Source organism: Cotesia typhae, unplaced genomic scaffold (genome assembly GCF_013202065.1).
Source record: "Cotesia typhae breed Kobodo isofemale line unplaced genomic scaffold, CoteBio_Ctyphae contig_22, whole genome shotgun sequence".
NCBI lineage: Eukaryota > Metazoa > Arthropoda > Insecta > Hymenoptera > Braconidae > Cotesia > Cotesia typhae.
This window is the reverse complement of record NW_027423728.1, coordinates 2,184,351-2,206,926: the sequence shown is the minus strand read 5'-3', so window position 1 is coordinate 2,206,926 and position 22,576 is coordinate 2,184,351. Positions and strand designations below refer to the sequence as shown.

The 22,576-nt window shown below is 26.9% G+C and overlaps 3 protein-coding genes and 1 long non-coding RNA gene across 6 annotated transcripts; 1 reads left to right on the top strand and 3 right to left on the bottom strand.

Moving 5' to 3' along the window:
• Nucleotides 1-1,971: 1,971 nt before the first annotated feature.
• On the bottom strand, nucleotides 1,972-9,484 carry Ia-2 (tyrosine phosphatase IA-2). 2 transcript variants are annotated; one of them, XM_074237532.1, is made up of 15 exons: nucleotides 9,206-9,484; nucleotides 8,794-8,867; nucleotides 8,461-8,567; nucleotides 7,428-7,481; nucleotides 7,078-7,355; nucleotides 6,151-7,009; nucleotides 5,908-6,057; nucleotides 5,800-5,831; nucleotides 5,539-5,715; nucleotides 5,339-5,465; nucleotides 5,204-5,271; nucleotides 4,748-5,125; nucleotides 3,879-4,100; nucleotides 2,559-2,977; nucleotides 1,972-2,268 (listed from the first exon to the last, which is right to left on the bottom strand). In XM_074237532.1, exons 3-15 carry the CDS (start codon nucleotides 8,555-8,557, stop codon nucleotides 1,977-1,979), a joined length of 3,153 nt encoding a protein of 1,050 aa, XP_074093633.1. In that variant the 5' UTR covers nucleotides 8,558-8,567; nucleotides 8,794-8,867; nucleotides 9,206-9,484; the 3' UTR covers nucleotides 1,972-1,976. The 2 variants fall into 2 exon arrangements, with proteins under 2 accessions (XP_074093633.1, XP_074093632.1); XM_074237531.1 differs by lacking the exon at nucleotides 8,794-8,867.
• Nucleotides 9,485-9,895: 411 nt separating this feature from the next.
• Nucleotides 9,896-11,247, bottom strand: LOC141523948 (uncharacterized). Its single transcript, XR_012478633.1, has 3 exons — nucleotides 11,180-11,247; nucleotides 10,957-11,080; nucleotides 9,896-10,335 (listed from the first exon to the last, which is right to left on the bottom strand). It is a non-coding gene; the product is annotated as an uncharacterized LOC141523948 (long non-coding RNA).
• Nucleotides 11,248-12,102: 855 nt separating this feature from the next.
• Nucleotides 12,103-15,489, top strand: Rpl27 (ribosomal protein L27). Of its 2 annotated transcripts, none has more exons than XM_074237535.1 (4): nucleotides 12,103-12,214; nucleotides 12,724-12,951; nucleotides 15,164-15,300; nucleotides 15,384-15,489. In XM_074237535.1, exons 2-4 carry the CDS (start codon nucleotides 12,733-12,735, stop codon nucleotides 15,430-15,432), a joined length of 405 nt encoding a protein of 134 aa, XP_074093636.1. In that variant the 5' UTR covers nucleotides 12,103-12,214; nucleotides 12,724-12,732; the 3' UTR covers nucleotides 15,433-15,489. The 2 variants fall into 2 exon arrangements, with proteins under 2 accessions (XP_074093636.1, XP_074093635.1); XM_074237534.1 differs by lacking the exon at nucleotides 12,103-12,214 and adding an exon at nucleotides 12,369-12,520.
• Nucleotides 15,487-18,423, bottom strand: Dctn2-p50 (dynactin subunit 2). Its single transcript, XM_074237533.1, has 8 exons — nucleotides 18,411-18,423; nucleotides 18,191-18,244; nucleotides 18,019-18,090; nucleotides 17,803-17,942; nucleotides 17,625-17,736; nucleotides 16,525-16,679; nucleotides 15,925-16,448; nucleotides 15,487-15,861 (listed from the first exon to the last, which is right to left on the bottom strand). Exons 2-8 carry the CDS (start codon nucleotides 18,224-18,226, stop codon nucleotides 15,683-15,685), a joined length of 1,218 nt encoding a protein of 405 aa, XP_074093634.1. The 5' UTR covers nucleotides 18,227-18,244; nucleotides 18,411-18,423; the 3' UTR covers nucleotides 15,487-15,682.
• Nucleotides 18,424-22,576: the final 4,153 nt, after the last annotated feature.

Sequence of the window (22,576 nt, the reverse complement as noted above, 5' to 3'; positions counted from 1 at the left end):
TTCATTTAATTTTATATAGGTACACTTTTCCTCGTCTGACACAAAAATATAGAATCTATGGTAAGGTAATTTTACAGTCGATACCAAAAGAATTTATATTATAAATAATTCAACTAATTTTTTATAAATTATCTTTATCTTTCTTCTTTGTTTATTTTACTTTTCTTCCATTTTTTGGCAAATACACTTGCAAGCTATGTTTACTGAGGTATATATTATTGATATATTATTATTTCTGAATATCTTCCCGTAATAGCTTCGCCAGTATGATATATTATTTTTTTTTTACTAAGTCTTATCGTGTCAATGTCGACAGAAATTATAGATTGAGTGGAAGACGAGGAGCAGCTGGAGCACGTTCATTGTATTTGCGTTTAATAACTGGGTTTATACAGAGTTTGTAAGTCTTCAAATATCTAATAAGAGTTACGGAGTTACAAAAATGATGAGAATCTTGTTTTACTTTTTATACTTGATAAATTCTAAATTTATTAAGTTAAACATGCTCCATGAAACTCCACTTCCAAACGCTTTATTAATAATTTAAGTTGCTTAACTAAAGAGAACTACGAATAAACTCTAGCAGTTTCAGCACCTCCTGAGAAACGTGGAATAAACTCGGCGTCCAAACGAAACTTTAACGGGGTTTTCGCATCAGAAATTCGGAATTTTGTGTATACATTAACGACACGGGGTTTCGTTAAGATTTATTGGTGTTTTTTTTTTTTAATTTTGTAATTTCGCGGCGTTAGCAGGTTTCAAATCTCTGTTAATATAATTGAAAGAATCATTAAGTAATTGTTAAATTAATAATTACAAAATAATGATTGAGTTAAAAGAACATTCTATAAAATCTACTAAAAATCGAAATATTTTACGAATATTAAATAAAAGTAATTTTTATTTTAAAATAGATTTTTTTTAAATTAATTTTTAGTAGATAGTACATTTAAAAATATTGTAGCTTAGCGCTGTGAAATTACTAATTTTAATGAATATTAAAACCCTTAAAATTTTGATTGTTCTTATTTGAATCAAATTTTTTTCAGTCTTGCTCCCGGAGTGTGCAGGTATAATTTCTAAAAACACCATTGAAATTGTATAAATTAACCACCGCGGAAATTTCGTTTTTCATCCGAGTTTTCATCGGGTCATCGAAACCACTAAAGAAGTAAATATTGTGCTTCATAATATAACAATGAACAACTGCGAATGATTCATCATGTAATATGTCTCTGTCAATTTTAATTTATCAAAGCCCAATTCAATCGCTCGACGAGGAAACTCTTATCGAAAATTGATCATTTTCTATCGATCAAATGCATTTTTTATTTTATAAGCTATCTTTTTTTTTTATCGGTAGATATAAATTTATCATTGTAATGAAAATTGTGATAGCTGGGGATACATATGTTAATCCATAAATTATTTTCAATTCAAACCCAAATTTTAAGAAATATTTAATAGTTATTTTTGTTCAAGAATAACAAAAACTGCTTATGCAAAAATTTTTTTTTTTTTTTTTTTTTTTTTGTTTCGTTCGAATAGGCCGTGTATAAAGATTATAAGTTTGGACTTTTTCATTTGAGATATATATATATATATATATATATATATATATATATATATATATATATATATATATATATATATATATATATGAGTATTAACATTGACTTTCAAGATCTAAAAAGACATAGATGGATGTCGTTAGATCAAATAATTTATTTTTCTTTAAAATGAAATGAAAGTATTTAATCAAAATAATTTATTCATCTATCTGATGGTAATCATTATTAATTATTTTTTTTTAGCTTTACTTCAATACCCAATAAGCCAAAATAGTCACAATATCCATTTCTTACTATGTAAATTATATATATGTATACACACATATGCATATATATATATATATATATATATATATATATATATATATATATATATATATATATATATTAGTTCAAAATATTACTTCATTGTCCAGATGTATTAGTTGAAGTGCCAGTTGTCGGTGGTGATGAATCATTTGTTTTATCAGTCGGTTTGTTTATTGTTTGAACAGGTAATGCTTTTAATATTGCATGTACTTCTTCAGCAACAGCGACAAGTACAAATTCAAATTGTTGTTTAGTTGCTACCATTCCTGGTCTTTGATCTCTGATATGCTCAAGTGCAGCAGCGATGTCTATTTCTTTAGTACCTTTAGCCATTCGATTGAGTACCATGTCAATAAGACAATAAGTACCCGTTCTTCCTGCTCCATCACTAAAAAAATCATTATTTATATTTTAAAAAATAAGAAAAACTCAATACAGTTCAAACGAAAAATGTGATGAAAATAAAAAACGTTGATTGTACATAGACACAGTAAAAAATTTTGCGTCAATGCGTTAAAAAATTTTTATGTTAAATATTAAATATTTTTTTGTGTTAATAACGCAAAATTTTTTACTGTGTGGTTATTAAAATAATCGATTTTTAGATAACCGTGATATTAAACTGATTTGGTAACCAATGATATATCATTAATTATAGAATAAAAATTGATTATTTACCTGCAATGAACAAGAATTGGACAAGATCTGCCGCGATAGGATTTATTAACTTTTCTGCGAAATTCTAAAAGTGATTTAGTCGACTGTGGAATACCATTTTCAGGCCACGAAAGGAAGTGAAATTGTGTTACGGTTCTTGTTTCTCCTGTACGTAAATTCTTCAAGTAGAATGAACGAACCAAATAATCATCACACCAAATGTGCTCGGAGACGAGATGAACTTCATAAATATGGTAAAGCTCAGAGCCTTCTTCTGGCCAATATCTGTGACACATAGCGCGTCCTTCTTCAGTTAAACGAGTTAGCATAACAATTACAACACTTCCTTGCTCCCAAACTAATTGCCAGAAATCTGCTGACGTTTGTGGTAATGGTCCTTGAGTTGCTATGTAAGCCGGATTTCTTGGATCATGGTCAGTCTGTTGATTAATTTTTATTTTTTACTTATTTTTCATCATTTCAACTGTATTAAAAATATTTTTTAAGCTTATTTTTATGTTATGCTAAGCGAAGTGTTGTCATGGATCTCATTGGTATTTTTAAACGTCAAGCAAATCAAGCCTATTTCATGAATATTCTTAATAATTTTATTGATTACATAAGCAAGGAAATAATTAATTTATTTAATTGTATAAATAATAAAGTTACTGTTTTTTATTTAAGGAATTGTACTAACAGTCATTAAATTATTATTGATTTGAGTGTTTGCCTTGGCGAATGAATGCATGTTTTGTTCTAAACCATGTAACTTACCGGCGTCTATTTAATTTGCGGCATCCAACAGAATAATTAGTATCGTACGTAACTTTTTAATTCAACAATTTTTCTTCAATGATCTAATTGTGTAACTTTTCGCTCAATGAATGAATAAATATTAATGAAATATTTATTACTCTATTTTTATAATTCATTCGAAGACAAGAATGACGATTTATTATAACGAACGAATTAATAAAAAATTAAATTACATACTATAATTAAAAAAATTTTGTAAATAAAATTTGAATGTCATATCTAAGCGAAAAGTTATCGGATTGAATATTTTTTTAACTTTTAAATCATCTGAATATAAATAATCGCATTGTGCTATAGTTTAAATTTTATATTGTGAATAATTAAAAAATTTTTCATAGCAGTAGAGATCCAATCAGTGAAAATAATAAAATAAAAGTTTCTAATAAATTAAGTGAAATGAAAGTTAATTATTTTCGATTTTTTCTATTAATAGAAGTAAATCAGTATTTATATAATTATAATATTTATCTTTCATTTCAATTAAATTAATCATTTGATAAATAAATATTAAATTTAGTTACTTACAATAGTTGATGCATTAATATAATCAGAGTTACTAATATTAGTAAGGTCATTGAGGATAACTCTTGAGTGGTCATAAGGATATACTGAACCAGAACGATTACGATTAGCATTAGATTTATTATCTGCAACTGCTGTTGAACATGAATCAGGTTGATAAGCACAAATAGCTGCCCATTCTTGGTCCAATCGGTCTTTATTATTTAAATGATCTTCCATATATGACTGCAATATTAAAATCAAGTTATTGTTTAATTAACATTAATCATAATCATTGTTATTATAATTAAAATAATTAAAAGTTAACACAACAAGTAAATTACTAATAAACTAGTTGAAATATCGCGTTACTAAAACCATAAGGGCGTATCCTATTTTTTCGGTTTATTATCAATTATATGTCAGCGTAAGAAAAAAATCGTATTTTTTCATTTTTGAATTATTTATATTTTTAATGATAAATTTTGGAATTATTAAAATTATAAGAAACTTAAGAGTAGATCAAAAAAGAATTAAAAATTTTTCTTTTTACTTAAATAAATATTTTTTCAGATAAATTAAGTTGTGGTGTGATATTTTTCATCACCCGTAACATTTATTATTTATTCTGATCTATAATTAATAATAAATCGAAAAAATAGGTACGCCCTATGACTTTAAAAAAATTTTTCTTAAAACCATAAGGGCGTATATTAAAAAAATTTTGTTTTCGTTTTATTAATAGATTTTCATGTTTTTACTATTTTTATATTGATTGGAGCAAAAAAATTTTTTTATACGCCCTTTTAGTTCTGAAATGCCATAAGGACGTATATTTTGAGATACGCCCTTATAGTTTTAGTAACGCGATATATAAAATTATTAAACAGTACCAAAACCATGTGTCCAGTAGATATGTCCATGTTAGAAAGTGAAGCGGCTTCTTCACCTCCCCAAGAAGAAGTACTAGATCGATTTGACTGACTTTCTTTCGATAATTTAGCAACTCGTGGTACCTCAACTTTTTCAGCAGGTTGTTTAGCGTGCATTCTCGCTCTGCATAATTCTTGATAATCATTCGAAGCTTCAGGATCTGGAGTTACAAGTCCTGCTAACTTAGCTCTCGTCTTAGCATGTCGACGAGCTATTATTAAAGTTATTATTGCTGCAGCAGCTGCTGCTGTAACTCCCGCGACAACTAATCCAGCGAATAACATCGAACTTATTGAATATTCAGCATTTGTCACTTCTAGCATTGGTGGAAGTTTTGCCTAATATTCAATTAATATAATTTATTGAAAGCATTTGATGAAATTGTAAAAAAAAATATAATAAGATTTATCACTTACTTTATCACCGATTCCAGCTCTTATTATATTTATATTCATAGTTTCTCGTAATGTTCCTCGAATATTATCTGGAAAAAAATTATTAAAAAGTTGTATCTAAATTTTTTTACATGTCCATTATTTTTAGAGACTTACCAAGTTGTGATACTACTTTCATAGCATCCATATTATGAGAGTTTTTAAAAACTCTAAAAGTAACTTCAGCTCTTCCAACTCTAGGATTTGAAAATGTACCAAAATCTAATCCAAGCAATTCTTCAATCTAATAAAAGTTTGAAAATTTATGAGTGAAACAATGTGAGAGTAAAAATATTTTAAATAGTTAAGCAAGTTACTTTTTTAACAACTTTATTTCCTTCTGCCCACTTGTGAAACTCTTCTTTAAATTGAATATAAACATGATCCATATCAACATTGTCATAATTTGTTGATGAATCTTTGTCTAACGTTAATCGAGTTATATCTTTTCCAGCAATCAATTCTTTTTTTACTAAAGGTGCTCTTAAGTCTTCCTGGTACAAAAAATAATATGAACAGTGTAAATTATTAGTCAGATTAAGAACATTGATTTTTAGTTTATTATTATATCTAATCACCTCATTTTCATTTAAATCTTTTTCCTCAATTGCTTGAATAATAATTAAAAAATTAGTTAAAAAATTTTATAGATAAAAAATAAATAATACACAAATTATTTATCTTACATGTAGGTGTCTGTGTTTTAAAAGCATAATTGTTCGTTGAAAAATAAGGTCCAGGTTTCTTCACATCAAGTCTTTCAGGTCTTTTAAAGCCGGACAGTTCTCTGTTCCATATTAATGTTGGAAGATCATCAATATTAATATTATCTGACTCTAAAAGATAAATAAAAAAATAAATAAAATCAGTGTTGTAGTAATTTTTTATCTACATAAATAATAAGAGTAAATTAAACTGAAGCAACTAACCTTCGACATAAATATCATGAAAATTTGATGGTTGGTCAAGATCTTCTTCAGTAAAAATTTCACTTTTAATTCGTTCCGGAATTTCATCAGTTTTTAATAATTTTACAACTTGTTTTTTACTTAATGTTCCTTCAGTGTCTTCAAGTTCTTTTTCATCTTGTTTTTTCTCATTTGTATTTTCGTTATCTCTTAGTCCATCCCATGCTCTATCATTTTTGAGAAATTCCATCCTTGCAAGATCTTTAAGTGTTGACTTATCGAGTCTTTCTTTATTAAACTTTCTCGGTATATTAATATCAAACCAAGAATCTCCTTTATCTTTATTTCTATCTTCTTCTTCATCCTCAATAACTTTATCATCTAAATCTTCATATTTATCAGTAGAATCTTTCAAGTATTCTAAATAATCACTCAATTCAGCTCCTAAACTACGTGGACTTTCACCATGTGGTTGACGTCGTGATCTAAATATTGTTGTTTCTTTGGCTTCATCAATTTGTCGCTGGCGTTCTAATTCATCTAACTTTTTTGAAATTCCGTAAAGATCTTCATTATTGTATCTATTTATTTCATTCAATTCATCAGGCTTGAAGATTAACGGCGCATCATCATCGTCATCATTATCACCACCACCATCATCATTATTATTATAATTATTATTATTGTTTTCAAAGTTTAAAGTAAGATGACGGTCAGGTTTCTGGTCTTCAATCACTAGATAAGGATAATCTTCAGTATTTTGCGGATAATACTCATCAAGCGGTGATAATAGAGGAGGGTGGTACATTTCGTTCGCAAAATTTCCATAACCATGACCTCGGGTAGGCATAAAATTAACGACAGCTAGAGGCAAAGTATCCTGAAAATTTATTAAAATTAATAAACACATTATTTTTCTAACTTACGTATAATTTTCTATTATCTTACTTCATCTTCAGATTCATTAATCGAACCGACTAGCGGATTTAATTTGAAATTTTTTAATTTTCGACATATTTTTATATCATAATTTACGTCATTATGAATGCTATATAGCGCTTCTTGCATTACACACTGAGTGTAGGGATGAGACCACTCATATTTTTCAGCTACTAGTTTTTCCAATTGTTTTCTTAATAATTCTAATTGTCTTGGATCTAAATCATACTGATAGGTACTTTCATCACTGTCATCAGTTGATGAAATACATCTACCAAATGCAGCATCTGAAAAAAAAAATAAAATAAAAACACTTTTAATTTTTAATTCTACTTGAAAAATTAAGTATTTAACATTACCATCAAAACAGACTTCTTCAATTAATGTACAAACATTTCGGTCGAATAAACATCCTGGAAAAATATAAATAATATTTTTATTGATTTACCTTAAACATATTACACTATCTTTTGCAAGACAGAAAATAAATAAAATATAAAAGGTGATTTGAAAAAATTTACATTTTATACATTTGAAATTATAATATTAAATCTTATATTCAATAGGTAAATTATATGGCAATAAGTAGTGTAAAGTTTACAAGAATGCTATGCACTTTCATTCTTACGATCGTTACTTGATCTCATTTATTTTACAGGCAAAATGTTATATTCTACGTTTTTACGACATATTTGAATGCATTTTATTATTTCTCGAGTCTTCTCTATTCATAATAAGTGAATTTTATTCCGCTTGAATTACATTCATTAATTATTCATTTGGACCTCTAAATATTTTGTCATATCGACTCGCGTGTATCACTCAAGAGTCGCGTGATTGAGATATTACATTCATGAAACGTAATAAATTTTGAAAATGTTAAACTGAACGGAAAAAAATAAAATATATTTTTTTTTGTTTTATATATTAATCATTCATTATAATTATATGTTTATTTTTTATGAATAAATTATTTCAACTTTGATATTGATAACAACGATTTAAATACGTTGGAACGAATAATTTTTTTTTTTTATGAATAGTTCAGAGCTGAGGTTAAATATTATTAAAAAAATAAAAATATACTTTATTGTTTTTTTAGAATAAAAATACATGTTCGAGAGTTCATAATGGAGAGAAAATATCAAGTATGCGTGGGACGTTAAGCTCAATAACGTCAAACGGGCGGTGGATAACTCTGTTTCTCTATTATTCATAACTTCTCTTTTTAATGTTAACGTAAGCCAGTAGCTTTTTGAGCTATTGTTATACATTAGAATTTATTGAGTAAATTTTTGTGTATAAAAAAAAAATTTATTTATTTAGTAAAATTATCAAAATTTAATATAAAAGAAAAAAATAAAGGATAATTATAATTCTGATTGCATTTACCTATTTCACCATCACTATGAACCACCTGATTGTTTATAAAAATAAATATCAACAATAAAAGGCTACTGCCCTCTTTCCACCACTTTTTACGACCCATTAATGATTTTCTGAAAAATAATTAACAATTAAAATATCTTTTTTAATAATATTTCTTCAGTAAAAATCAATAACTAATAATTATAATTACAAACTAGTTTAAATTTTAAACACTTTTTGAATTAGTTTATAAAACTAAATAATAAATATATATTCAATAATATAAACAGTTTTAACGTTTAAGAGTTAACTGTAAAAAAATAAGTCGTGCGTTAAGAAAATCAATATTTTCCTCACAATGTATTCTCAACGCAACACCACTGGATCAACACTTGTGAATACTTATTTATTATCAAACCTTATACAAACAGCTGCGAAAAGAAATCAATATACATCACATTATAAGAATTAAAAAACAAAAAAATTTTTAATTAAAACTCCAAGACAAAAAAATAAAAAATAAGTAATAGCAATGTATGAAATTGACGACAGAAGTTGATGCCGGTGGTTTGAAGCATCAGGTTGTCACATTTACTTATCACTATTTACAATAATAATCAAATCACTGACACACATTGAAAAAAAAAAATATAAATTGTTGAATATTTATTTTTTATCTTGTATTTATTTACTTAAAATAAAAAAAAAAAAAAAAAAGAAAAAAAAGAAATTAAAAGAAAAAAAAGGAAAAAAAGAAACGGGTTCTTACCCAACGTTTCTTAATGTCGCATAATATTTTTAATTTATCATTAATAAATAATATTATTGTAATTGAAATATTGTCTACGAAAACTGTTTTATTTTATATTATTGTTATTGTTTATATCATTATTTTAAAAAAATTGAATGAGGTAATAAGGGAGTGAGCTTTTTAATCCATTGACTACGCGAAGAAGCGTATGGTTGGAGAATCAAACAGATACTGGATCACTGGATGTAGTGGATGCCAAAGAACCATTGATAGTGTTGGTGGAGTTATTAGATAGAAGAGGAGGAAAGCACACTCCATACGGGTGGTAGAGGTATGCGATGAATTTCGAATCGATTTTACCGCGACTTTGCACAAGCTCCAACAACCAACTGAGTGGTAGACATACAAGTAATAATAAAAGAGAGAATTTAAGTAATGGTAGTTGTGACTTGGTAAATAGGAGAGGGTAGAGGGTGAACGATAAATTTAAGGAGAGGGTAAATACGAATGAGACGAATAAAGTTGTGTGAGGGTTAAATGACACCAACGCTGTGCCCTATGCGCATTACCGGTACACAATATAAAAAAAATACATCTAATAAGTATATGAGATGCTGACAAAAACAATCTCTTTTTTATCTATTGTCTTTATTATGAGCTTCTTATAAATGAAAGATCAAATATTATATATCCTTTATATTCATTATATTCATTCGGTGCATTGTTCTATATCTTCTTTTATATTAAATTTCATAATTAATTACTTCAACTACATAAATAGTAACTTTAGTATTTCATTTATTACATCAGACGTATAATTTTTTAATACAACATTTAGATTGATAAAATGATAATTTATTACGACAATAAAAAATTGTTTTTCAGATAAGGTCACATAAGCATTATCGATTACAATGAGGGTGGAAACACTTGTTGCTGCGCAAGCACCGGTTGGAAAGTGCATTATTAGTGATTCAAGCATTCTCTCTAATTCAGTTATGTTCAGAAATTTTTTTATTTTTTAACTTTCTGCTTTAAAAATTAATAATTTTTTTAAGTAGGGAATTAGTTATTGATTCCGCTTCGATTAAAAAAATTCGTATTATCGGGGAATCTCAGCGTTTTCAAGTCCACGGAAGATGTTCTCACTGAAAAAATACTCAAAAAATTAACTTGGTTTAAATAGAAAAATTCTCTGACTTACAGAAAAATATCTTGGTTTAAGTAAACTCTACTTTTTCAAGCAGTTTTGATTGACTTAAACCTGGTTAGATTACGATAATATCATAAAAATAGTTAGATTAGATCATCATAAAAATTGGTTCAGTCTGAAAATCTATTAGATTAACTGTTGCATGTCGATACTGTCATTCTAATACGTCGTATCCGACATTTAGAAAATTTTACAGCAAACGGTAAAAACGATTCATTTTTAACATTGATTAAATGGGATTCGACTAAGGAAAATATTTATTTAAAATTAGTAATTAAACTATTTGACCTTTAAAATTTTAATACGACTTGCATAATATTGTTCTGATTCTATTTTTTAAAAAAAGTCGATTTGTCAAATTTTGGGGGATACGACGTATTAGAATTGCAGTATCGATGAATTATTTCATTTTGTAAATACGATAAATTTCTAATTAATTTTTGAATTTACTATTTATACACGTAAATGTATGAAGTAACGATAATATGTCATATCGCTATTTCTATTTATATCCCCCCACCCCCTCTTTCCACGAATACTTCAAAAATTTTTCTACCCATCTCTGCCTAATGGACCGGTCTATTGGGTGTCAGAAAACTTTTAACAGTAAACTGTGTTGGATGTCACAAATCTCACCAAAATTGATTGACCCTTTCAGGGAACATCAATCACAAAAAAATCTGAAAAAAATATTTTGAAAACAAAATAAACATGAAAATGGAATTCAAAAATATTTTTATACTTATGTTACTAATCACATCGAACTCAAAAACACGTACATGCTGGTCATTTTAATTTCTGAGCTTTGTACTCAAAAATAGAGGAAAACATTAAAGGCGGTCTGCAGAAAATGAATACTGAAGTTAGCAGTCAGCTGTTAATTTTAAAAATTTTTTTAATAAATCAATTATAATAAAAAAATACTTCTAAATATTTTCACTTGTAATTTTTTATTAATTTTTACAGGTGAACTTTTTAATTTAATTTTTTTGATAATAATGTAATTGCTGTAAATATCTAAAAAAATTTTTATGTCTGTCAACTTCAGTGTCATGTTTTTTGAATTATTTTATAAATGATAGATGATTTTTTTATAGTAGGATTTAAAATTTTTCTGCTGAATAATATGAGATTTGTCGTAGAAAAAAGGAGCGATCTTTATTCGTCAATTGCTGTCACTGATATAAATTGATTTCTTACGCTTTGGTATTAATAATCAATTTTTATTATTAATATTAGAGAAAATAAGTGTTAAATAGTATTTTGTATATTGAAATATATCTTTATTACGTTACTCCATTTTTTAATGGCAAAAAATTCGAAATAGTATCACGTGACCGAATTGTTAATGAAAACGAGTGGTCAAACGAGTGGCATGAACCACACCTTTTATGACACTGAAATTGACTGATATAAAAATTTTTTTAGATATTTATAACAATTAAATTATTATAAAAAAAAAATTAAATTAAAAAGTTTCACATGTGAAAATTAATAAAAATTGCAAGTGAAAATTTTTAGAAGCATTTTTTTATTGTAATTGATTTATTAACAAAATTTTTTAAATTAACAGCTGATTGCTAATTTCAGTATTATCACCTTTTTCCGAGTCTTTTTCAAATTAGGAATTAGCGCTGTGCTTCCATCTGTAGTCTAGAATAAGAAACTAAAAATAGTATCAACTGTAGTTCATGACAAGTCATATTTGAAGTCCAATAAATCTAACATAGAGGACTCATCTGCCTGAAATAAATCCAACTTTAAAAAAATAAAAGTGAGGTTACTTCTTTTATACTGACGGCAGTGGAAATAAGGTACGTTTTATATTGTGTTACCGAAAATAATCAAGAAACATCTTATTATTTATTGTTAATAATTTGTAAATATTGTTTAAAATGTGTAAAACTATTGATTTTTAACGTTATGTACCTGTGATTTTTCAATTATAATATTTATAATCGCGAAAACTCGAATTTTTCTTGAGTGATTGTGTGTGGATGCTCATGCTTTATAGTTTATTGTTACTACCGATAAAGTCTTTTTTAATTATTGTTTTACTTCATGCAAATTGAATATTATTATCAGTTAGTTTTATCACATAATCAGTCTAATAATTTCAAGTAATTATTTCAGATTATTATTTGTGTTAATTAATTATTTTTTTTTATTTTGATAATTTATTTCTATTTATTGTTACAATATATCTTGGAATTAACTAGTTTATACAATTTATCTAAATTTTAAACAAAACTGCAGTTATTTTGTGATATTTATCGTTAATAAGTTCATTATCAATCAATTAATATTGTGTATTTTTTTGCAGCTAGCCAAAATGGTTAAGATTATGAAAAGTGGTAAGGTGGTGCTGGTCCTTAGTGGACGGTACGCCGGACGTAAAGCTATCGTCGTAAAAAACTACGATGATGGTACCACAGAAAAGCCCTACGGGCATGCTTTGATTGCTGGCATCGACCGGTACCCACGCAAGGTTCATAAACGTATGGGCAAAGGAAAGATCCACAAACGTTCCAAGATCAAGCCATTTGTTCGTGTAAGTACAATTTGTGTTCTAGAGTAAATGATTTGTTTTTCCATAATTGGTTTCATTTTTATGATACTCTACGATAATTTTTTGGTCATTAATACTGTAATTGTTGATCTAATAGTTTATATATAATTTTCATTAATCAAAATTTGTGTTACGATTCACTAAAATTTTTACGAAACATTCTGAAAATTTTAAATTTCAATACCTTTATGTGTTAACAATTTTTATTAATCAAATAACGTTGAAAAAAATTCAAATGAAAATTTATAAAAATTTGATACACATATATATATATATATATATTCTCTTTCTTTTCCCAAAAAAATCTCGAACTGGATATTTTATTTATTTATTTATTTATTGCAAACGGGTGTGGTGCATGCCTTCACAGAATTTGTCTCCATTTTGAAAACTCACAAAATGTATCTCTAAACGAGTTAAGCCAATACGTTTTTTTTCACATAGAAAAAACTTCAGACAAGATTAATTCTACACCGCGGAATCACTACACATAAAAACAATAAACAGAATATCTATGCACAAGAATATCTCTCGGATTTGAAATCTCTACACAACTCCAATTTCAAGTCGTAAGTGCGTGACATGTGATTAAGAAAAAAAAAAAAAAACTATTAACATTGATACATTTACAAAAAAAAAACTCGGCGGAGTGAATTCTTTATTTCTTTTATTACATAAAAATGAAAAAAATATTAATTCGTTTAAAAATTTTTAAAATGCGTGTTTAGAGATTTTTTAAATTAATATAACTTTTTTCCTTAGTTTAATATAACAAATAAATTTTAACATTCAGGAAAAATTGCATCAATATTTTTTTTTTTTAATTACTACAAGGAATATTTTTTGATAAATGATTTCAATCTTTCTATAATAATTTATTCATTATTAGATCCTAAAAATTGCCACATGTTAATTAATTTTAGTGACATTAAAGTCACGAATTTTAAAATTAATTACTTTAAATAATAGTCTATTATAGAGATTTTTCTATGTGAAAAGCAACGTATTGGCTTGACTCGTATAGAGATAAATTTTGTGAGTTTTCAAAATAAAGACAAATTCTGTGTAGGCATGCACCATATCCGGTACAAACGCCAATAGGCAATATACAACATTAAACAATTTAAACAGTATAAATATTAGGGTGTGCCAAAATGTAACTTCCGTGAAGAACCTTTTAAAATTAGAATTTTGAGTTCCGTTTTTAACAGGGGATGTGTTTGGGCATTTCCTAATATATTTTGGGGTGAGACGATTTATTTGATTTCCATAGAATTTTTTAACAGGAGTTTAGTTTGGGTATTTCCGCTGAAAATTCAAAATGTTGCCAGAAGTGCCAAATTGAATCTCCTGTTAAAAATTCTGTGAAAATCAAATAAATCCTCTTACCCTGAAATATTTCAGGCAATGCCTAAACACAGTTGCTATTGAAAGTGGAACTCAAAATTCCAATTTTAAAAGGTTCTTCACGGAAGTTACATTTTGGCACACCCTAATAAATATAAATGAAAGAGATAATAGAGGTTTAGATAGTAATTTATATGAAAATAATCCGTTGAGCTTATAGTGTGTACAAAAGAAAGATAGAAAAATTCTTAAATTCAACATGGAGATACTCAGCAATAAGTAAATAGCAAATTCTTAATAGTTGTTATAAAATTATCAAAGGTTCCGCTGTAGAGGTCACTTGATCATGCAGCGAGCTTACAAGTTTACAAGTGATTTTTTGAACCTTTCATGAACTTGTCCTCAATTTAATATTATCGAAGAAGAAATTCTCTTAAGTTTCTATTGTAAAATCACTCAAATTTAAACGGTCTCATGAATTATAACTTCAATTATTATGAAATCTCCGTTTACCAATTAAAATCAATTTTTGTTTAACTTCGTTAATAAAAAAATTTAAGCATTTTCAATAAAGATTTGAATCAAAATTTAACAGACAAATAAAATTAAATTTATCAAATAAATTAGCTTATCACTAATTGTTATTCAATATTCAATATAGATAAACAATAAACGAGAACATTCATTTTTATAATTTTTTTTAAGAATTCTGCTACATTTTTTAAAACAAAGACAAATTATTTTATGTTGTTGATGATGAAATTAATCTACCGTTTTTTTAACAACATTTGAAATAATGTTTATCTGTCCAAAATATATTAATATTTTTTTTTTTTTTGATCTACAGGTTTTAAATTACAACCACTTGATGCCAACCAGGTACACTGTCGATTTACCTCTTGACAAAGTGACAGCCAAGGACTTGAAGGATCCAGTGAAGAGGAAGAAGGTTAAATTCCAAACACGTGTCAAGTTTGAAGAAAGGTCAGTTTATAAGTTGATAAGTTATAACTATTCGTATGATGTAACTATAAAGCTAATAAAAAAATTATTTTCCTCTGTTTCAGGTACAAGATGGGTAAGAACAAATGGTTCTTCCAAAAGTTACGTTTCTAAATTGGTTTCAATTAATATAAAACACTAAAATTAAATAAAATTAACATCTGAAAATAATATGAATTATTTATTTATTCGATAGTATCTAAGTGTAACATGTTCCGATACTTAAACCGGATTTCGAATACAATAAGCGTGATCAATTTTAGATATAATAATATTTACACTAAGCATTTCATTATTCAAATAAGAAAAATTAGTTGCATAAAAAATTGTTTCATATATTAGAATGGTAATAACAATGAATTGTTTATTTTTTTAATTTACTCAGACGATCTTCTAAATGATTGATGTTTTTGCGTATCGCTTCCAAATTTGACGCAAAACTTTCTTGAATTCCCTTGAGTAGAGATTTATTACTCTCCAGACTACCTGTTATTTGTGATTGAACCTCTTCCAGCTGACTCAAGGATTTATTAAACTCTGCGGCTGTAAAATAAATTGATTAATGAATTACCGAATTAATTTGTAAGAAAATATAATTATAAATACCTCTAGAATGAATAGCATTTAAAGCAATCATTCTTTCAATAGTTTCTGGTAGAACTTGAGCCATAGGCTCTGTTTTTTGCACTATGTTATACATTTCTGCAATCTTTTGATCTCGCTCAGTGTCGGCAGATAATGCCGATTTTTTCTGAGCTACTGAATCCAATCGATGGCATAAAGTTGCGATTCTACCTTCCATAACTTCTACTTGAGTACTGTTTAGCAATGCAGATTTAGCAGCAAGCTGTTGTATAGCTTCGATAACTCCTTGTGTCTTGAGGTTTGGCGTAAATTTAGCAAGTTTGTCATCACCTGAACCTACTACACCTTCCAAACGTGCTAAACGTTGTTCCAGTTGAGCAATTCTTGCTGTTTCTTGCATTCTGGCTCTTTCAGGTAAATAAATCATCTCATACTTCAATGTTCCACTTGGTGGAACTTTATCAGTTTGTCCTGAACCTTTCTCACTTGGCTTCTTACCAATGGTACCAATATTTTTAAATTGCTCTATTTGTAATTTTAGTTGCCTAGAAAATAAATATTTTAATCAATTTAAAAATTATATAATAATGGGAAATATTAATTAAAAAATTATGTATTTACTTGAATCTTGTTCCTTGAGGATCAGTCAACGTAGAAACTAAATCAGTCCCAAGGCATTCATCGATTCGTAAAATACTCAATTGTTTCCCTATATCTTCCACCTGAACCAAAATGTCAGCTGCGTTTTTAACTTCCCCTTCCTCTTTAGCATTCTCCTGTAATTAAATGTAAACTTTAATTGATACGTCAAAACATGTAATTAATTAGGGGAGAGTGGCCTAAAGCGGGTAAGCTAACAAAGAAGGACTAGAAGTTTTAATTTTTCTTCGACTTACTAACGAACATTATTCTATCCGACATAGTAGTGATCGAACTTGAATATTAGATAGGAATATTGTCTTAGTTTGGGCCTAAAAATTTTTTGTCAATAAAAAATAAAAACTCACTTTGCCCCACCCCTGAAACCAAAGCGGATAAGCACTTCAAATAGATGAATCTAATGATAAAAATAATTTTTATAATAAAATTGTGTGTTTAGCTAACATGAAAAAAAGATTTTTAGGCATTACAATCATTCAAATAATGATCTTATTTTTATTTCATTAATTTTAAGCAAAATAAGTATTTTTCTAGTGAAATTGATAATAACTTTTCAATCAAGAATGTATTTCCGCTTTTTTCTCATATTTACGTATTACTTGATATTATTGTATGACAAAATAAATATAGAATTGAATCAGAGCAGCGCAAGTAGGTACCCACTTTACCCCAGTACACGTTTTTTTACTAAACAATTTTAAAATCAAAAATACAAAGAGAACCGTCCGAACTTGTATCGTCCTTTAAAATTAAATGGTACCAAAATAATATTATCATAAGTGTGTAATAGTGTTAGAATCATCTGATGACACATTCCATTCGTAATTTTAAAAAATTTAGCAATTTCTTTATTTTGTATTTTTTTACTTTCTGTCAAAATTCAAACACCCAATCAGAACTTTCAAATACTCAGGAGTATTCCCATGATCACTACAAATGTATACTTTGACATTCGCACTCAATGTCACAATAAAACAGCACCTAACCACTTTGGGCGAGGTACCCGCTTTAGGATACTTTCCCCTATTTATTATAAAACATTAGTTGAGTAAATGTCATACTTTGAGTACATTAACTTCATCATAAAGTTCCTTTATTTCACATTGAAGTCGTTGATATTTTTGTATCAATGTCTCTTGTTCTCCTTCACCAGGAAGTTCCCATACTCCAAAGCTGAACAAACAAATTTACCATTATTTAATTTTTATAGAGTAAAAATGAATAATATTATCAACATACACTGCATTGTATCCAGTCCTTGGTTTTCCTGAAATCTTGTCGGAAAAATCAACACCTTTAGTGGCAACACTTTTTCCTTTAAATTTATTGAAAGCTTCACTTGCATTAATGTGTAACTTTTCAATGGATTCGGTTTCGTCCTATTGATAAAATTTTAATTAATATTAAAAAAGCAGAATAATTACAAATACAACTAATAGATGGTTTATTGCTAACCTCATTGTCGTTAGAAAACTGTTCAGATTCAGGTAAATCTGTGGTCTCGTAAACATCTACTTGGTCGTAAGCCTGTAATAAATATTGCACATACATGTTTCATTTTAGCACCAATATTTTATCCAACAAAAATTTTTTAGTTAATTCAAGATGATTTATTTACGATACTCACAATTCCGGGCAAGTCAGCGTACTTTGAATCAGCCATGTCTTTATTTTATCAAATCTTAAATAAGAAAGAAAGAAAATTTTTTATTTATTAATTACTGAATAAAGAAAGAGTAATGTAACGACAGATGTATAAAATTTGACAGTCCAGAAACGTCTGATAACTGTATTTACAGTGAATGTTAAATATACTTAAATAGAGTATGGAGTGCATAGCTACGCACTCTACACGGCAACATACGAAGGTATCAAATAATAATTATAACAATTTCTATTCCACGAATAAACAAGTAGTTTAGCAGAGGAAAATTTCAATCAAATTTTTTGACGATGGTAAAATTTAATGGGTTTTTATTTTGATAGGACGTAATATTTAGAACTGGGCAGTACTAAAAATATTAATGAAAATTATCTTAGCAGATAGTTGATAATTTTAAGAATTTTTGTAACAAATAAATTATGGCAAAAAAAAAATTTATAAAAAAAAATTGACATCTAGAAATTTTAAAAAACTACAAATGCAATTTTTTAAAAATGATTTTTTGGAGCAAATTTATTTGTTAAAAAAATTTTTTAAATTGTCAAGTGACAGATAGCTTTGATGTCATAAAATATTATGCGAAATTTAATTTGTCTAAATAATACTGAAGTTAAAGGTCAGCTGACAATTTTAAAAATTTTTTTAATAAATTAATTATAATAAAAAAATACTTCTAAAAATGTTCACTTGTAATTTTTATTAATTTTCACAAGTGAAACTTTTTAATTAGTTTTTTTAATAATTTAATTGTCTGTTTTTTTTTTTTAATAATTTAATCTGTCAAATTCAGTGTTATTTCGTCTAATTATTTTTTTTTTATTTTCAACGAAAATAATCTAAAGCTTTTAAAATAATTTGTAATTTACTCTCTGTTTCGAAAATTTCATATGATTTAACTCTGGTAATGAAATCTAATTTTAAATTATTATCAAAACAATTTGAAAGTATTTTGATAAGTATATTTTTCATCAGAGTCAGTTTACTCTGAAAAAAGCATATTAACACTGTTAAATTTTACGTTCTCTTTAAAATTTTGTCACATATTCTTATCATCGGTGTTTTAAATGCATGACAATCAGCAGTTTCTTTATGTTTATTGTTAAGGAAAGTAATCGATAATAGTACGATGTTGATGTTTTTATACTAACATCGTGAATACTAAATGTATACATAGAAACCTTTTATGAAATTGCCTCAAGTGTTAAAAATTCTTTCTGAAACAATTTTTTTTTATCATAGAATACATTACAGTAAATTTACAAAAAATTCAAAAGTTATTTTCTATTCTCTACTCTTATTAGAGAATTGTCAAAAAAAAAAAAATGTGCTATATACAGCAATCATAACTAAATTGAGATCATTGGATCTACAAAATAACAAAAATTCGACGTATAAATTATTCGAAAAATAAAAAAATAAACATTTATTATGAAAAACATATTACATAAATAGATACTTTGATTTATCTAAAATACATTTGTACATTATTGCAAATTAAATTTTTAGCAAACACTTTTTTTTTCTTTTCGATGAAAATTAAATATAGAGGACTCTGAATCTAAATTCTTATAAGCTCAAGATACTAACACTAATAAAATACGAATTTAAAATTTCTCCTAAGCTTACCCTGATTAAAAAAAAGAATTCAAACCGATTGACAATGTTAATTTTCCATAAGATAAAGAATTCAAAAGTATTTAAAGTATTCAGAAGTATTGGAAAGAATTCAAATTTCGTTATTTCCAATACTTTTTAATTCATTTTTTTAATCAGGGTAATTAAGTTTTTATCGTGATGGATACACAATATTCAGTAATAAACATTTGTTAAAATACTTTTTATGATTTCAACCATCATTTGTCCATAAAAATAGTTGAATCGATGTAAAGAAGCTTTATCAAGAATTGTGCATACAATCAATGAAATTTTTGATCTCTTAGATAGAAATCAAAACCAATTGATTGTATTTATTTCTGAAAAAACTTCGTAAATTAATTTCCTTCCCTCAATCAATAAATAATTATGATATTGAAATTGAGAAACATCTGATAATTTTTAGAATTTTTTTAACAAACAAATTATAGTAAGAAAATTTCATTTTTAGAAGCTCTGAAAAATTATAAATGACATTTTTATAAATAATTTTCTATGCCCAGTTTATTTTTCAAGCAAAATCAAAAGATTGTCAAGTGTCTGCTAACTTCAGCTTCATAAATAATTGGTAATAAAAAACAACTTTGCAGAACCATGTGTGCAGAGTATTTACCAACAACGTATGTAATAACAAATTATTTAGATACAATTAACTAATTGATCTTCCCTGATAATTTTATTAATTTTTCGTTAGTCTAGAAATACCGTCAATTCCTCCTATAATAAAATAATCTAAGCTTGTTATCTATTATCTATTACCAAATGACTGGAGTCTTGTAACATCTGAATCAGGTCTCCCGATTCTTCTCTGGGCATTTTATATGATTTATTTAAATATTCCACAGCACTCAACGCGAAACAGTTCAGGTAGTCTTTACTCTCAACACGTCAAGGTCAAGCAATTTTGTGATCTTAAAATGCCTCTATCACAACCACACTGCACTCATACAATATAATATGAAAATATTTTCTTAAAAATTAAATAAGCGTCATAAGGCATGTATTTTTGGATTATTCTACTTTTTAATAATAATACAAATATATTTTATTCTTATGTCGTGGCTTACAACGACCGTTTTTCTTTTTTATAAATTTATTTTTAAAATACATTTTTTTTATATAATCTTATTTTATGGTTTTATTTCAATTTTATTTCAAAGCATAAAATTCGAGAAATATTAAGTGTCTCGTCCGGTCTCTCTAAAAATTTTCCCGTCATTAATCAGGTTCGAATGCTTTAAAAGATAAAAAAAATCCTAAGTACACAGTAAAGGAAGTTTTATTGCCTTAGTACTGCATAGCTTCACTGACGCTTGGGAAGGTTTTTAAAATTATTTTCTAAATAAGATAACCTTAGGAAAAGAATGTAACTTTAAAATTTTTAAAATAAAATAGTTATATAACAATGAATCATAACTAATAATTAATAAAAATGTTTAAATAATAATAAATAAGTAAACAACAACAACAAATAGTTGAGTAATAATAAAAGATAAAATACTTTTAAAATAAAATATACAAAATAATTTTCAAATATCAATAAATAATTAAATAAATACCTTTCAAATAATAATTAATTAGATTAAATAAATTATAATAAATAATTACTTAAATAACTAACAATAAATAGTTTATTCGAATAATTATAAATAATTTAGTTAACATAAGAAAATGTGTATGTGTGTATTGTTGTGTGCATGTAAATGTGCTTACGTACACGCCGATACATAGATACACATATAGTCTATAAGTATAGAGAGAGAGGGAAGCGTGCCCTCTGGGCCTGAAGAGGGGAGTTCAGGCGAACATCTTCGGAAAAGCCGAAGGAGAGGGTAGAATCCAAGGGAAATAGGCCGCTAATTGGTTACTGTTTTCCCCCAAATAGTAATTTTTCAATACCCCAAATTCGAGGCCCTGAGATCCTCGCATGAACTCACTCTTTTCGTCCTCCAGAACTCGCCCAGTGCGGATCGTCAACTAACTTGTAAAATTCAGTGGTTGTTCACTTGAATTTAAAGTATAATTTAAAATAAAATCAGTGTTAACAGAATTTAAATAATACCAAAGTAGTTTGAAGTAGTTTTAAACCAACGGCTCAATTCTGCGGACTCATTCAGGCGGAATTCAAAATTTCAAAAATCATTCACTTAATTTATAGGTAAAATTCTGTAACACGGCGAGTAAAATCTCGATAACGTTGTGCCAATTAATTTAGTAAAATTAATTGTATTTAAGATAAAATTAAAATAGTTTTGTAATATTAAACTTTGTTCTTTTATATATTGAAATAAATAGTTAAATTTTAAGGGATATCACGTGACCTGCGATAGTGATAATACGTTGTCTACAAGTGCTCCTACAATCTAGTAAAATTCTGTAGTTTTGAAACCAGTCAAAATTAATTTTTTTACTTTAAGTGAACCCTTGTGGAAATAATTCTCAGAAAAAACTCTTGAAAAGTCTTTATAACTCTGAATAAGACTTTTCGAAAGTCTTCACAGCCCTAAGTAAAGGAAAGACTAAATAAGTCGTCAAAACTCAGCAAAACTCTTCAAAAGTCAAATTTTCCCTGTAATTTCGGACTTTCTCAAAAAGTTATTAAGACTTGATAAGACTTATTCAGTTTGACAGGAAAAGAAGAGAATATTTCTTTTCAAAAAAATTACTTATCAGAATTAAAGAAAATTGAAAATAAAA

Coding starts and splice junctions, on each gene's coding strand:
- Dctn2-p50 (XM_074237533.1), bottom strand. CDS start 18,226: ATGGCTGATTCAAAGTACGCTGACTTGCCCGGAATT. Junction 18,091..18,190: donor ACGCTGACTTGCCCGGAATT/GTGAGTATCGTA, acceptor TATTTATTACAG/GCTTACGACCAAGTAGATGT. Junction 16,680..17,624: donor ATGAAGTTAATGTACTCAAA/GTATGACATTTA, acceptor ATTTAATTACAG/GAGAATGCTAAAGAGGAAGG.
- Rpl27 (XM_074237535.1), top strand. CDS start 12,733: ATGGTTAAGATTATGAAAAGTGGTAAGGTGGTGCTGGTCCTTAGTGGA. Junction 12,952..15,163: donor AGATCAAGCCATTTGTTCGT/GTAAGTACAATT, acceptor TTTGATCTACAG/GTTTTAAATTACAACCACTT. Junction 15,301..15,383: donor CGTGTCAAGTTTGAAGAAAG/GTCAGTTTATAA, acceptor CCTCTGTTTCAG/GTACAAGATGGGTAAGAACA.
- Ia-2 (XM_074237532.1), bottom strand. CDS start 8,557: ATGGGTCGTAAAAAGTGGTGGAAAGAGGGCAGTAGCCTTTTATTGTTG. Junction 6,058..6,150: donor TCATGATATTTATGTCGAAG/GTTAGTTGCTTC, acceptor TTTATCTTTTAG/AGTCAGATAATATTAATATT. Junction 4,101..4,747: donor CTACTGGACACATGGTTTTG/GTACTGTTTAAT, acceptor TTAATATTGCAG/TCATATATGGAAGATCATTT.